We start from the raw sequence: 13,587 nt of genomic DNA on the forward strand, positions 1-13,587 counted from the left end.
ATGTTTGATGCTTAGAAGTTTCCTATTTAACCAGTATTTACAGATGGGGAAACAAGGATAATAAAATATCTGTTCTGCCCTTAGCAAGCTTATGGGTTGGAATACAGAGTGAATGGAAAACTGCAATGTGCTTTGACAGCTCCCTTAGAAGATAAAACACACTTTATAGCCTCTTTCAGTAGCCTGATTACTTTTCCATGTCCCCCAGCAAGACAAGGAGCTCTGATAAATCCGGGGCTGTATCTGCCTTGTTCGCCATCATTGTCCTCGTCAAAGCTCAGTGCATGACACTTAATAGGTTCTTGCTAACTTTTATTTCTTAATGAAACGATGCACCAGAGGTTACAAGAGTGCCAAGGAGGGCTCATGTCAGTCCTGGGGAGTCAGGCAAGGCTCCCAAGGAGATGTGCCGGCTGAAGTAAATCTTAAAGGACAGACAGGCAGATTGATACCTTACCCATGGGACAGCCCAGCAGAAAAGCGTTTTCAATTATGCACAGTTTGGGTTTCTCCATCCCACTGCTTCTCCTCCATTTGCAGGCATAATTGAGAGTCAGCTGCGGTTCAACTTGTTAAGTGCCCATAGTGAGCGGTGAATTACAGGGAACAGAAAAAACGCTGTTCGCTTTGCTCAGGGACGGGGGAGCTCGTGAAAATAAAAGTGAGGGCTGGTAATTTATTGGCCCTCGTTAACAAGGACTCCGTAGGTATTCCTGGAGGACTCCTTTTAGACAGAGCTCAGTTACCAGGAGCAAAGAAATTACATCCTTCGCGGGCTCCCTGCAAACTAAGGTTTGCAAGAGCAGCTCGGAAAGTGCATCTTCGGCACGGCCGTACTCACTCCTAGTCCTGTTTTCTGCAAGGATGTGCACGAGCTTCTGGGAGTGTGGAATGTGAGGTCAGAGGAAAAAGAGGCCCTGAAACAGCTGTGGGAAGGATGGGAACAGGGCTGAGCTGTGCTGTCTGTCTGATGCAGCAGCTCACAGGCAGACTGCCCAGGTTGAAGCTTCTGGCTCCCTACTCACAGACTGCAGGAGCCCCTCCAGGCTTCCTTTCCGTTCTCTGCAGCATGAGGACAACTGTCGTCCTCCCGTGATAGACTTGTCCCAAGGATGACATGAGAATATCCATAAACACAAATGTTTATAACAGAGCCTGGCACATAGAAAGTGGCCTGGCAGTGATACATGTTTGTGATACATGTCTTACTCGGTAGCCAGAAAGAGCGACGTTTGAATCTAATCAGTTACCAGCTTTGAAGCTTTGGGCAAGTTTCCCTAACATCTCTGAGCCTCAGTCTCTACTATTTAAAGTGGAGGTTATAATACCAACTTCTTAGGATTATTATCAGGATTTGAAGTTCAATGAGAGCAAAAGTGACAAAGGGACTCAAGGAATGAGCCCAAATTTTCACTCCTCTAAGAAGAAAGGTATGGTTAGCAGGTCTCAGCCTAAAAGATTCTTTTTTCCCCTCCCTATTTCCTACAATTCTGGGTGGCAGCCTTACCCAGCAGACACCCACTGAATGCTTCCTGGATGTCAGGCACTGTGCCTGCTTTTTAGGGGCTCCCCATCTGCTGGAAGGAGACAGGTTATCACATGGCTGGAAGACCAGTGTTGGCCGCTCCTTCCCCTGGAGGTGTGATTTGAGCTGTGCTAGGAAAGAGCTAGTGATTGCTTTCCATCTGGGATGTTTCAGAAACAAGGGGCCCTGACGGACTCATCTGAAAAGTATTCCAGGCAGCCACTGTTCCTCACGTGATCAAACATAGTCGTATACATGTTTACATAAATGTATCAACGGTGAAAGAAGTTCTCATTTTGACACTTCCCAGGATGCTGCTGCCTAATAGTCTGTGGTTATTTACTCTCTTTTCTCGTCCGTCCTCCCAATAACCTGAGTGAGCAGCAGAGTCAGTAGCTCCTGTTTTATGATAGTGAACCCGGAGGAGCTAAGTGACCCGCTTAGGGTGTGACAGTTACCACGTGGCCCGATAAGACCAGATGGATGAGGAAGAGAAGGAAAAAAGGGAAGAAGTTACAGATAAGGGCTTAAAAAAAAAATCAGGTTTTCCAGATTCTAGTCTCATGACTTTCATGCCATCGATGGGCCCTTTTCTTGAATAAAAACCTTGGGTGCTTGTCTGATGGCTTGTATGTGACCCCACCCGAAGCTGTACTTTGTACTGTGACCTTGATTTTTGCTGTATTTTGAAGAGCCTGTATCTCAGTCAGTGGGGAGTAGTTTGAGCTCAGCTGCAAACTGTTTTGAATCGCTCTGGGCAACTCCTAGCACCTCCCCCGGCCTCCTTTTAGTCTTTGGTGAGTTGAGGATGATTTTTTTCCTGCCATGTGACCTCCAAGTTCTCTGCATTTCGCTTCCTAGTCCCAGCAGCCCCTTCTGCTGAAAGTCGGGTCCCTTGGACCTCAGGGGCTGCATTCACATGTACTTCGCCATTGGAGTCAAGCCTGTTTGCTTTGTTCTTTGAAAGTGGAATACCAAAAGTGGAGTATGCTGACTGTGTCGAATTTGATCTTTTTCATAGGTTCCCACCAGCCAAAAGAAAGAAGGTATCTATGACGTGCCAAAAAGTCAACCTGTAAGTGTAAGTACGTCTCCTCTCTTCTGCCAGGTTCCTGTGACCAGGGCTTGTACCGAGGCGATGCCTACCATCTGAAGAAGGGAATCACCCTTCTGGATAAGTGTCACAACCCAGATAGCTTTGCTGAGGACTCTTCAGTGGGTCGGGGGGAAGGAGCCATGAGGCAGAAATGATGGGGCTGAGGAGGGGGGTGCCAGTCTGGAGTGAAGATCTTGGCCCCAGGAGTGGGAACGCATGGAACTTTGCAAAACTACTATGTCCAAGGGACTCAGAGTCTCAGGTGTTCTATGAGAAAAGTCTCTAGCCAAGGCTTGATGATACTTGGTCCAGCAGTGGGCAGTGTCTTGGTTCTGGGGAGAGAGTTGTCCAGCCAATTTGAAAGTGGTTGAGAAGCTTCAGAGGGATTTTTAAAAAGGCTGGCCATAGCCTTTGGAGTGTGTGAGGGTCCAGCCCATGGCCGGAGTGCTGTGCAAAAGGCCATGCGTGGTGGGCTTGGAGAGGACCCAGAGGGTCGCCTGCACCTGGAGCCCACCTGCTGGCGGGACTCCTGGAAATCTGGGACACGAAGGAAAATCCTCAGCTCTGTGCCACTGCTGGGCTCAGAACATGTTTAGGACCTTTAGTTGGCCCTCCTAAGGCACCTTCTACACATAATTCAGGCAGCCCAGAGAGCCAGCAGGGGGACCTGGAGTTTGCCGCAGCTCATGTAAAAAGAAGTAAGGTGTCTAGACACTGTTGGTCTCACTCAGTCATGGGTGGAAAGAGCACGGGCTTTGGAGTCATGCTGACCCTCAGGAATCCCAGCTCTCACCTGAACAGAACTGTCGTGAGGCTAAAGCACCATTTCTGGAACCTTCTTATCAGTTCCAGCCCCCAGACTAGGAGAGACATGAAGACAGTCCTACACGTTACAAGATGAGATTAATAACAGGCTTTGAAACCCCATCCCATAAGGAACAGCTGGAGGACCTGGAAGCGTTTGGCCTGGAGAAGAGAAAAACTAGAAACATGGAGACGGGCATCCCCAGAGCCACTATATGGAAGAGGGGTTATTCTGCTCTGGATTAGCCAGCTCCTGGCCCCCAGAGTGGGTGGCACTGCCAGAAAGCCAATCTGGCACAAAGTGAGGGTGACCCGCTGACGGTCAGAGGGGCTCAAGGGTGGAAAATCTGGCATCTCAGAGAGTGAGCTCCCCGTCCCTGGAGCTGTACAAGCAGAGCCTGAAGACCACCTGTCAGAACGACTAGCGGGGCGTGGTGGGTTCAAACACAGAATGGGTGGAGGGGCAAGACTAGCTCCTGATGCCCGTCCCGACCTGAGCTTCTGCATTCTCCCAGCTGGGAGTCTCCCCGGTCCGTTCTCCCCCTCCTCCTGCCCCCGCTCCTCCTTTCCTAGTGGGCTTTCTTTCTGTTCCGTGTCTCTTTCTCGACCCTACTTGGCCAATATCTTGGAACCCCTGCAACTCCCCTCAAGACTGCTTGCCAAACCCAACGCCTGTTAGTTTTAGTGACAAAACATAGTGGAATGCCAGCCCCTTTTAAAAGCCTCGAGTCTGGAAACAGAGTAAAAGGCAGGCAGTGTCGTGCTGCTCAGGGAAAAAGCAGTTTTTCTCCCTGAGGCCTTTGCATTTAATCAACCCTCCTTGTCACTGAGACGCGAGCCGCCGCTTCACGTTTCAGTCTGGTCCAGCCCCCATCACACAGCTCCCTCCAATTCAATTTGTGCCTAAATTGTCTCACTTGCCCCTAACAGGTTTAGATACGTGAGGAAACATGCTCCATTTGCCACCTTGGTTTTGGCAAATTTATTAACCAGTCTGGCCGCACCATCTCCATGCTTAATAGCTCCAGAGAAAAAAAATCCAGACTCAGCCTGGTACACAGAGCCCTCGAATCCCAGCCTCAGCTGTATCTCTAACCTACCTCCTCCTCGCCATCCAGCTTGGCTGAATCTGCCGTTTCCTGGAGGAGTCGCACCCTCCCCCACGCTCTCTGCAGCCCTCCCCCAGCACCCTGGCGTAGCTGCAAGCTTTGTGTTTTGGGGAGACTTTCTTTATTTCTTCAAACAGTGTCAGCACATCACCCGTGCCTTTGTGCCTTCATAGCTGTCACTCCTCCATGAAGAGCCCTGACCACACAGAATTGGAATTCTTCTTCCTCACTACTTCCAGAAGCTTCCTGAGGTCCTTGTATGACCAGAAGCAAGTCCTGGGCTTGGTTCATAGTGGCCTGGCACAACAGCCGCTCTGGGAATAGTTCATGAATCACTCTACCCTGGGGCAGGGATTTATGAAAGTCCTTGGTTCTTTCTTTTAATGGGAATTCCCTGTTGCCCTGACTCTAAATAGTCCTTGAGTCCATACCCAAAGGTTTTGCTTGGAAAAATATCCGGGCTGCCTGAATGGGCCCCAGTGGCTCCCAACCCCCTGTTCCCATAAAGTCCTGGAAGCGTCTGTTGGTGATGATGGCTTTTTTATGAGCTCTCTCGGTATCTCTAGAAGCCTAAGAGAGGCAGTAAGTGAACAGCAGTGTCTCCAGTGAGAGGCCAGTGATGCAGCTGGAGTCTCAGCTCCTGTCCTTGCCGCCCGGGGGACTTCTGAGACGTTTCCCTGCCTCTCTGAGTCTCAATGATCTCATCTACCAAGAGGGCTTGTCAGATTTAACTTGTGAGATGACTTTGAGGAGACAGTAGTCTCCGAATGGGAAAGTTGGTTCCACTTGCCTGACCTCTCGGAGGTACTCTACGTCCCCCGCGCCCTCCCTGCTCCTTCCTGTGCCCCAGGCTTCTCCCCATAGCCCTGCGTCTCTGCTGAATCCACCTTCCCTGGGATACCTCTAGGTGCTCTGAAAACCTCTGCCGTGTTGTCCTTGTCACTGTTGGCTCCCTCACTACCTGCTCCTTCCTCAGACAGACAAACCAAAGACAACCAAAGGAGTGCATGTTAGGCAGCTTCTGGGGAGTCTGGGGCTCCCACAGGTGTCCGAGAGAAGGGAGGCTTCCCAGGGGCCTGATGGTCTAGGCACCACCTGGTTTCTTCTTCCTTGGGACCGGTCTGCACAGAGTCCTAATAATGGCCTCAGCTTGCGGCTGTTGTTGGGGAAAGCCACCAACCAGCCCCGAAAGAAATGGCCACCTGATCTTCAGAGTCCGATCTGTGTGCAGCTCTCATCCCAGCCGCTTACTAAGGGTCCTGGAGTAGCTTGTATCATCTCTAAAAAACCTCAGGGTCACCATCTGTAAAAGGCAAGTACTGTCTAATTTGTAGCTTTGTGTGGAGGATTAAAGGAGACATTTATGTAAAACTCTTGACAGGGGATATGGATTAGATTAAATGAAAACATTTCCATTTGTTGTTGTAACAAGCAATGCACCAGCTGACAGTTCTCACCGAGCCGGCGGTTGCCAGATACTCTAGGTGATCACACGCCTCCTCTGGGAAGCCAGCCCCTCTGGGATGCCTCTGTCCTTTGCTTTGCCATAATCACAAAGGATTATTTTCTCTGAGTGTATCCAGATGAGCCATTGGACTTTGGGCTCCGTAAAAGCCTTGGCTTTGGGACCAGTGATAGCACTTGCCTTAGAGTTTTTTCGTAAAAACTAAATGAGCTTAAGTATGTGACTCAGCAAAGTGCTTGCTCCCAGCGAGGATTCAGTAGCTGTGAGCTATTCTGTTTGTTTCCATGCTTTTCTGTGAGCTCCTTGAGGACAGGAACCACTTTTAATCATCACTATCCCTAAAATCACTCTTCTTGGGATTTCGGATCTCTCTGAGATTTTGAGGGTGGACTCTTTCCCCAGAAAAAACACGTGTGCGTGTGTCAAGTTTTGTAGGCCTTGAAGCTGACGGGATCCCTCGATCTCAGTTCTAGAACCTCTGTCCTAGAACCTCAGTCCGTGGCTGGTCATCACTCTTCCATGGTCAGCGATATCCTCGGTAAGATGGCAAATATGATGTATCGGGGATGTCAGAGGTTCAGGGCAGCGGAAGTTAGAATTCAGTGTGTTTCTTACTGGTCTCACCCATTTCAGTGCATCAGCTTTTAGGAGCAAAGTTTTGTCTCGATTAACTGGGCCTGAGGTCCAGACAGAAAGCTGATGCCATCTCTTCACTCCGTCACACTCACTCATCCCTGCCCTAGCTTTATACCTGCCTTGCCCCTTAACCGTAGGATGTTCTGTAGTCCCGGCCCTTGTCCTGTTCTCAAATAACACATTAGGATGCTTTTGTTTGCTTATTTTGATCTGCACCTGTAATGTCCCCTTCTTCCAGCAGGTGTGTTCTTAGGGTCATGCTTTGCTCCCCTCTGCCATTTCCCGGGCACTCGGAGCCCAAATAAGGATTAATCCTACTCACTTCTGGAAATACAGATTTCATCCCTTCCTGGTGAAGGCAGTTATTAGCTTTGCCAGAGGCTGATCTCACCTGTACCTTAAATATGTGGGTGTATTGCTATGTTAGGGTCTCTGAAATCCAGTGGCATCAATCCTTGTCCACAGGAAATACTAGAGGGCTAGAGAGTTAGGAAGGTTTCAGGGAAGAGGGTGTAACTTGGACAAAGCCCTGAAGGGTGAGCAGGATTTGAACAGACAGAAGGGCCGTGGAGGCACCTCTGGGCCGATCCCTGAGGTCCTGGCTCCTGGGGCGCACACTGCCTCTACTTGGCAGCACTCACTCAGACTGATTCATTGATCCTCAGGTTCCATCTCAGACTCATGGCGGGAAGGACAGGTTGTCTTCCTTTCTGCCAGCTAATGATGTCATGTTCTGCAGTCAGATGTCCTGGCCTATTTGGGGATGTCCAAAACGCACATTCCTAAGTTGGGGGGGGAGTGTCTGCACTCATTATTGAGTGCTTTTTGCACTCTGTTAGCCTTTGGACATGATCTAGTTACAGAGGGGCCTTAGCAGGCTGCCAAAGGGGCCATTTCAGACCCTTTTAAGCCCCACAACACCAAACTTGGTTGAGCCTCACCATGAAGGTCACCTATTCCAATGACATGGACCTAAATCTTGGTAGGAGTCACACCATTTTTGCAAGGCGAACACTCAGCGCTTTCTCCTCCCCCCTGCTCACTCCCTCGGGTGATAGTCTTACGGCTGGAAGAGATCTTTTATCCTTCAGCTTATAATTGCACAGTATAAAAGCCTTTTATGTAGTTGTATTAGGCATAAAAGACTTTCTGATTATTAGTAATAACCAGTCAGTGAATTGGAGCCAAACTTTTTTTGGCCTTTAAAGGAGAAATTCTGAAAAGTTGGGCAGAGTGGTCAATAGGCAGGACACAGGTTGTCAAATGGATACGTTGGGCTTAACATAAATTCCCTTTTGATGAAACGTGGACTCAAATTGAAGGGAGTGATTAGACCTCCCTGGGATTCTTTCCTCGCTTTGTCGATCACTTTGACTTTCTGAGGCTCATTTTCCTGGGCTCCATCAGCTCCTCACCTCTCAGGGCTTTCGTGGGACTCATGAGGCAACGTGAAAGCATTTTCTGTGCTGATGACGGGTTGCCTTTATGAGACACCAAGTCAGTGAATACTGAGGGATGGTGTGTATGAATTGCCTCTGCTTATGTTGGGGGTCGGCCTATGATTAAGAGAAAGGCCGAAGTTTAATGACAGGAGAGAGGCAAATCTATGCTCGATATAGGAAAGGAATTCCAGACCATCCGAGCTAGTTTTCAGAGGAAAGGACAGCCTCTCAGAGTGGTGAGTTCTCTGCCCCTAGGAGTATTTAAGAAGCAGATGCATGGTTCTCTAAGGGATCCCGCTATTGTGAAGGTGACTACAACAGTGGACCTCAGAGTCACACATTCCTCTGGCATTCCATTTGCCCCGTGCTCTTACCTCGTCATCTTGCTCCCAGTAGCTCAGCTGCCAAACCACGGGCCCTGGGGGCCCCATTCCTGTCCGCCTCTTTATCACCTGACTTTGAAGTTGCCCACTCTGAAGTTGTCCCCCCTAGTAAGTTGTAGCCTTCCCTGTGAAGTTAGTGCTCCGGTGGGAAGGTGTTTACCAAGTACTGTAATCAACTCATCTCCCTGAGCAAACCTTGGACACAGAGTAGGTGCTTAGAAAATTGTTCCTTCTTTGTTTCCTTCCGCAGAGAGTGAAATCAGGGCTGTAGGTCTGTCTGTTATCCTGAAAAGGAGCCCCGCTGGGAGAAACTGATAAACAGCCTGAGGATCAGATTTGAAGTCCAGGCCTCCATTCAGTTTCTTCCTTGGTTTTATGATGCTGAGACACTAAGGGAAACTTAATGATGGTAAAGGCAGGCAGACCCCGCAGGGCATCTGCTGGGGGCCATGGACAGCCTAGGCCCCGGTCTTGGCGTATCTCCTTCGGTTATCACAGCCCTGGGAGGTAGGTGACACGTACAGGGGGACTGAGTCTTCCAGAGGTCTCATAACTCACCCATGTCACAAAGCCAGAATTTGAACCCTACGTTGTCCTAACTCAGGCACCCACACAATTTCCACTAAAACATACTGCCTTTGGGATGAAAGAAAACACAAGAGTCCTCCAGCTCCTTACCCTCACCTAGTTGGAGTCAATACTCAGGCTTCAGTTCCCATCTCCCATTCATTCCTCACTGGTTTTGAGTCTCTAACCAGCACTTAGAGCTCGCGAGGCCTGATGCTCATGGCTGGCTGTGAACACCTCTCTCTTTTCTAAACTGTGTTTTGTGAGGGCCTGGCCGTGCCTCAGTCATTCCCAAACCCTCACCCTGCCCGGCATCCTGCTTTCTTCATCCTGAGGCTGAAAAGAGATTTTTGAATCCCAGAGAACAGATCTCAGTGGAAGCTCCCCACCTCTGAAGATCAGAAAGCTTCTCATTTTGCCACCCTGCCCTGCACCCCTTCCGACTCCTTTGTGTGTTTGTAGGAGACCCCTGCCCCCCAGCCATCAGGATCAGGTTGGTTTTCCTTGCCCTAGACTCACTTCCGTTTCCCCGCAGCACGTGTAGGAGGAGTCGATCCATTATTGTGAAGGATGGAGAGAATTCTCTGGACGACTGTTCCCTACACCACCAGCCCCCACCTTTCATGGCAAATAAATTTTCATTCACAATTTAGCAGTTGGTTTTTTCCTGCAGTTTGAAATCTGGACCAAGATGTTGCATAATTGGATTAAATCTAGTCTGCACACTTGTCAGTTTCACTTCCTCATTAAGCACCACATTGTAGAGAAATGATGATTATCACGACGCAGTTAACATAGACGTCGCGTGAGAGGCGAAGTCGGGGAAGGGAGTCTGCATCCACGCATCCCCACAAGTGAAGGAGACGCTTACCTCTTTGAGGTTTCTTGGACGGAGTTTCTTTTAGCGGTGCTTAACAGGAAGTTTCCCGGGATAGAGCCCTAAGCTTCCAGACTCAGTGTTCATAGGAAGCTTCAAAGATGCTTTCTATACATGCTTAGCACACACGAGGTCCTGGGTCCAATCCCCAGTACCTCCATTAAGAAAAAAAAAATTTTTTTTGGTTCAATCCCCAGTACCTCTGTTTAAATAAAGAAATAAAAACCTAATTACCCTACCCCAAAAGAGGTGGTTGATAAAAAATCACTTCTCCTTTAAAAACAAAAAACAGGCTATCTAATTTAGTGTTTAGCCTTCCCACCAACGCAAGCACCCCTCAAGGTCTGTGGTAAGTGCAGATGAACATTCCTGACTCTGCCTTCGGCTGGGATGCCTGCAGTGACAGACCTTCATTACTTTTGTCATCCCAGAGCTCCAGTTGCTGCAAAGCCCTTCTCCTTTTTTTTTTTTTTTTTTTGAATTGCCTTACAATTCTTATTCATTTATTTATTCTTTCATCCATTCAGCAAATATTTACTAAGAAACTCCTACCTGCCAGACAGTGTTCTATTCACTAGCGATGTAAATAAAACCAGCTGCTTAATGGTCTTAAGAAGACGACAGACATATAAAAATAATTACAACCACCATAGTCCAGGCTGTGAGAGGCTGTGTACAAGATGCTACGGGAGCATAGTGGAGGGGCAGTAGACTTTGCCCTGAGGGAGTTTGGTGAGATCTTCTCTCAGGGGACAGGGTTTGGGTATGGTCTTGAAAGATGGTGGGAGTTTGGCACTGGAGGAAGGGTAGAGCAGGATTCAGGAAGAGAGACCTGAATGTTTAAAGGCACTGAAATGTGGGAAAGCCTCACGTATCCCGGGGGCTGATGAGCAATCTGGGAGGGCAGGATCACGGGATGCGCTGGTGGGAAAGGAGAGAAGGATGACAAGGGAAGCGGCCCCAGGGAGTGAAGGGCCTGAAATGGGATGCTGAGAAGCGGGGGTTTGTTGAGAAGCCCCTGTAGCTTCCAGCTGGTGGAATGACACCGTTGGAGTTGTATTTTTCAGCATCTCTCCAGTGGCCTGTGGCAGGTAGCTGGCAGGTGGGGAGACCATTACGTAGCTCATGGAATTCTCTATGTGTATCCATCAGGATGGAGTCAGGAAAAGAGAGCCCACATCAGGCCGTTTCATAAAGGGAAATTAACATGGGGGACTAGTTAACAAAAGTGTTAGAAAAGCTGAAAAGACAAGTAGGAGGCAGTGGGGCGACCCAGATTAGTCATAGTCGGAAGGTACTACTAGAGTTATTCTGAGAGCCGGAAGGACAGATGACAGCAGGGGTGTTGGCAGAGCCCAGTACTTGGTAGGCAACGTGGGATTGCAGTTCAGAGTGTGAGCCTTACAGACCAGCTACTTGGACTTGAAGATTTTCTCCCTCGATTATCAGCTGTGCCGCCTCAGGTGGGTTTAAACCTCTCTGAGCCTCAGGGTGTTCGCTTGTCAAATGAGAATAATGCCTTTGGTTTAAAGACTTGAATAAAGTAACACATTAAACATTTAGAACAGCACCTGGCATATAGTAAATACTCAGTAAATGCTAGCCGTTGTTATTATTACGAGCTGGCGCATGGACAGTGGGCTGGACCAGGTGTTTTAAGAGACAGGGAGACGAGAAAGACCTGGCCCGACCACTAGGGTGCTTCTAGTGTCCTGGTGGGAGGGAAACAGGTATATACGGCAAGGGGCTGGAGTGCCTTCAGTTGTCCCAGCCCAAGCAGTTGTGTCACCCAGATCAGGTTTCACCGGGGTGGGGCTGAACCTGCAGGGGAGTGCCGTGGCCGTGGGGTGAGGATAACAAACAGTTATTACTACTAAATGTTGAACGTCCACCAAGCAAGGGACTGTGGTAGGCACTTAATGCTATATGTCAAGGCTCTTCCGAATAACCTTGGGATGTAGGTCTCTTCTCTGCCGTAAAGGCTATTGAAGATCAGAGAAGTTAAATCAGCACAGCCAGAAGAAGCGTCCCTAAGAATCCAGTCCAGTTATCTCTGACCCTAAAGCCAGGATGACCTACTTTATCATCCAAACTGGGTCACTTTCGAAAGTGAAGGAGGAGGGGTTCCCTATTAATAATTGCGTCAGGACAATAGGTGTGAAAGGAGCCATCTGGGGCAGGCCAGGATGTAGGTTCCCCTTCCCAAACACAGTGGGTTCTCCTCCCGCTGAGCCAAGCTGTCTCTGAGACCAGAACACGGTGAAATTGCAAACAGAAGGCGTGAGGTACCTATCCGTTTTGTTCCTGAAACTCTTTGCCAATAGTGCTGCCTGTGCTGATGTGAAGACAGTCCTGCCCCCAAGATACAGGGGCCCTGATGCATGCCTGCCCCTCCCGTGGGTGCACACCAGATTACTTGGAGAGCCGTGACATGGTAAGAAGTGTGATTCAGGGGTATCTGTCTGCTGCTGCTGTGAGTCTGTCATTGTTCCTCTAATGTGGATCGTTAACATTCACAGAACCTTAACTGCAGCCTCTCTACTGAGCAGAGCTCTCATACACAGTTTCCCCATACATACCTGCTGATGCTGACCCTCTGTCCTGGTACAGGAGTTCAGCTTTTCTGGATAAATCATCATGTTGAGGCTCCCTCTTTCTCCCTGCTAAAAACTGCTGTTAATTAGTAGTTGCAGAAGAATCATGAACTTTTTAAACCCCAGTTGGAAAAAAGGAGAATTAAATGGCTGGTCATGGAGAATAAGAAAATAGAGATTGGTGACAGTCCCAGCCTCGAAGCTTGTAAGTTCTGCTTTTGCAGTGACTTTGAAAGGAGGCGAGAAATCAGTATTTGCAGAGCGCTTGCTGGAGACCAGGGAGTGGGTGCATTGCTTGGCAAACTGTATCGAGTTCCGCAGTTCCCAAAGACTGCACTGCCTGTCGGTCACTGGTGACACTTTTAAAAGCAGCTCCCTGGGCCCCCACTCCTGTAGATCTGCTTTGGTCAGTCTTGCATGTATTTATAGATACAGGGAGATTCACAGAGTTCCCCCGGTGGATTCCAGTGCTCCCCTGAGTTTATCTGGTTTAATTAACATGCCAACCCTTATTTTCTCCATTTGATGGATGAGAAGATTGAGGCTGAGATGCTGAGGTGGGGAGGGAAGTCAAGTCTGATGATGTAGGGTGAAGCCCTTGCTTCTCGTCTTGTACATCAAGAAGGGCCCCTGTGAAGGTGACGTTCGCTCTCACTTTTTACAACACTTTCTTCCCCTCTCCACCGCCCATTTTTCTACCTATAACAGAGTTCTATCAGCGTGTCATTATGTTTCTTTCCAGCAGGTTAGCAGCTGCCTTATCTTGAGGATTTTTTTCCTCTTTCCCACCATTGCATGCCACCAGCTCGACACTCTATTTTCCCCCCTTTTCTGTATTTTTAATCTTATAGTCTGTCTCTATACTGTTTTTTTTCTTGTTTCCAAGGTCACCTCTGAAGTTCTAGCCCCCTTCCTTCACCCCACCCACCGCCCATCATCATTATAGGGACAACAGGTGCGGCGTGATCTAGCTCCGGTCCTCCAGGAAGGATTTGAGTGGACTTGGCAAGGGCGGGCTTCTGAGCTGCCCACTGTGACTGTTCCTTCCAGAACCCTTACCTCTCATTCTCATCATAAGATTCAGGTGGT

The 13,587-nt window shown here is 48.9% G+C and overlaps 1 protein-coding gene across 6 annotated transcripts in view; it reads left to right on the top strand.

Annotated features, from left to right (window-relative positions):
- The window catches only part of DAB1 (DAB adaptor protein 1), a 403,254-nt gene that overhangs the window by 325,930 nt on the left and 63,737 nt on the right, over window positions 1-13,587 (top strand). For all 6 annotated transcript variants that reach the window (XM_074376397.1, XM_074376398.1, XM_074376396.1 and 3 more), the window contains one exon: window positions 2,547-2,606. In XM_074376397.1, the coding sequence (XP_074232498.1) occupies window positions 2,547-2,606 (60 nt within the window). The remainder of the gene's footprint in view (window positions 1-2,546; window positions 2,607-13,587) is intronic.

The sequence above is a fragment of the Camelus bactrianus genome, chromosome 13 (assembly GCF_048773025.1).
Source record: "Camelus bactrianus isolate YW-2024 breed Bactrian camel chromosome 13, ASM4877302v1, whole genome shotgun sequence".
NCBI classification, from domain to species: Eukaryota; Metazoa; Chordata; class Mammalia; order Artiodactyla; family Camelidae; genus Camelus; species Camelus bactrianus.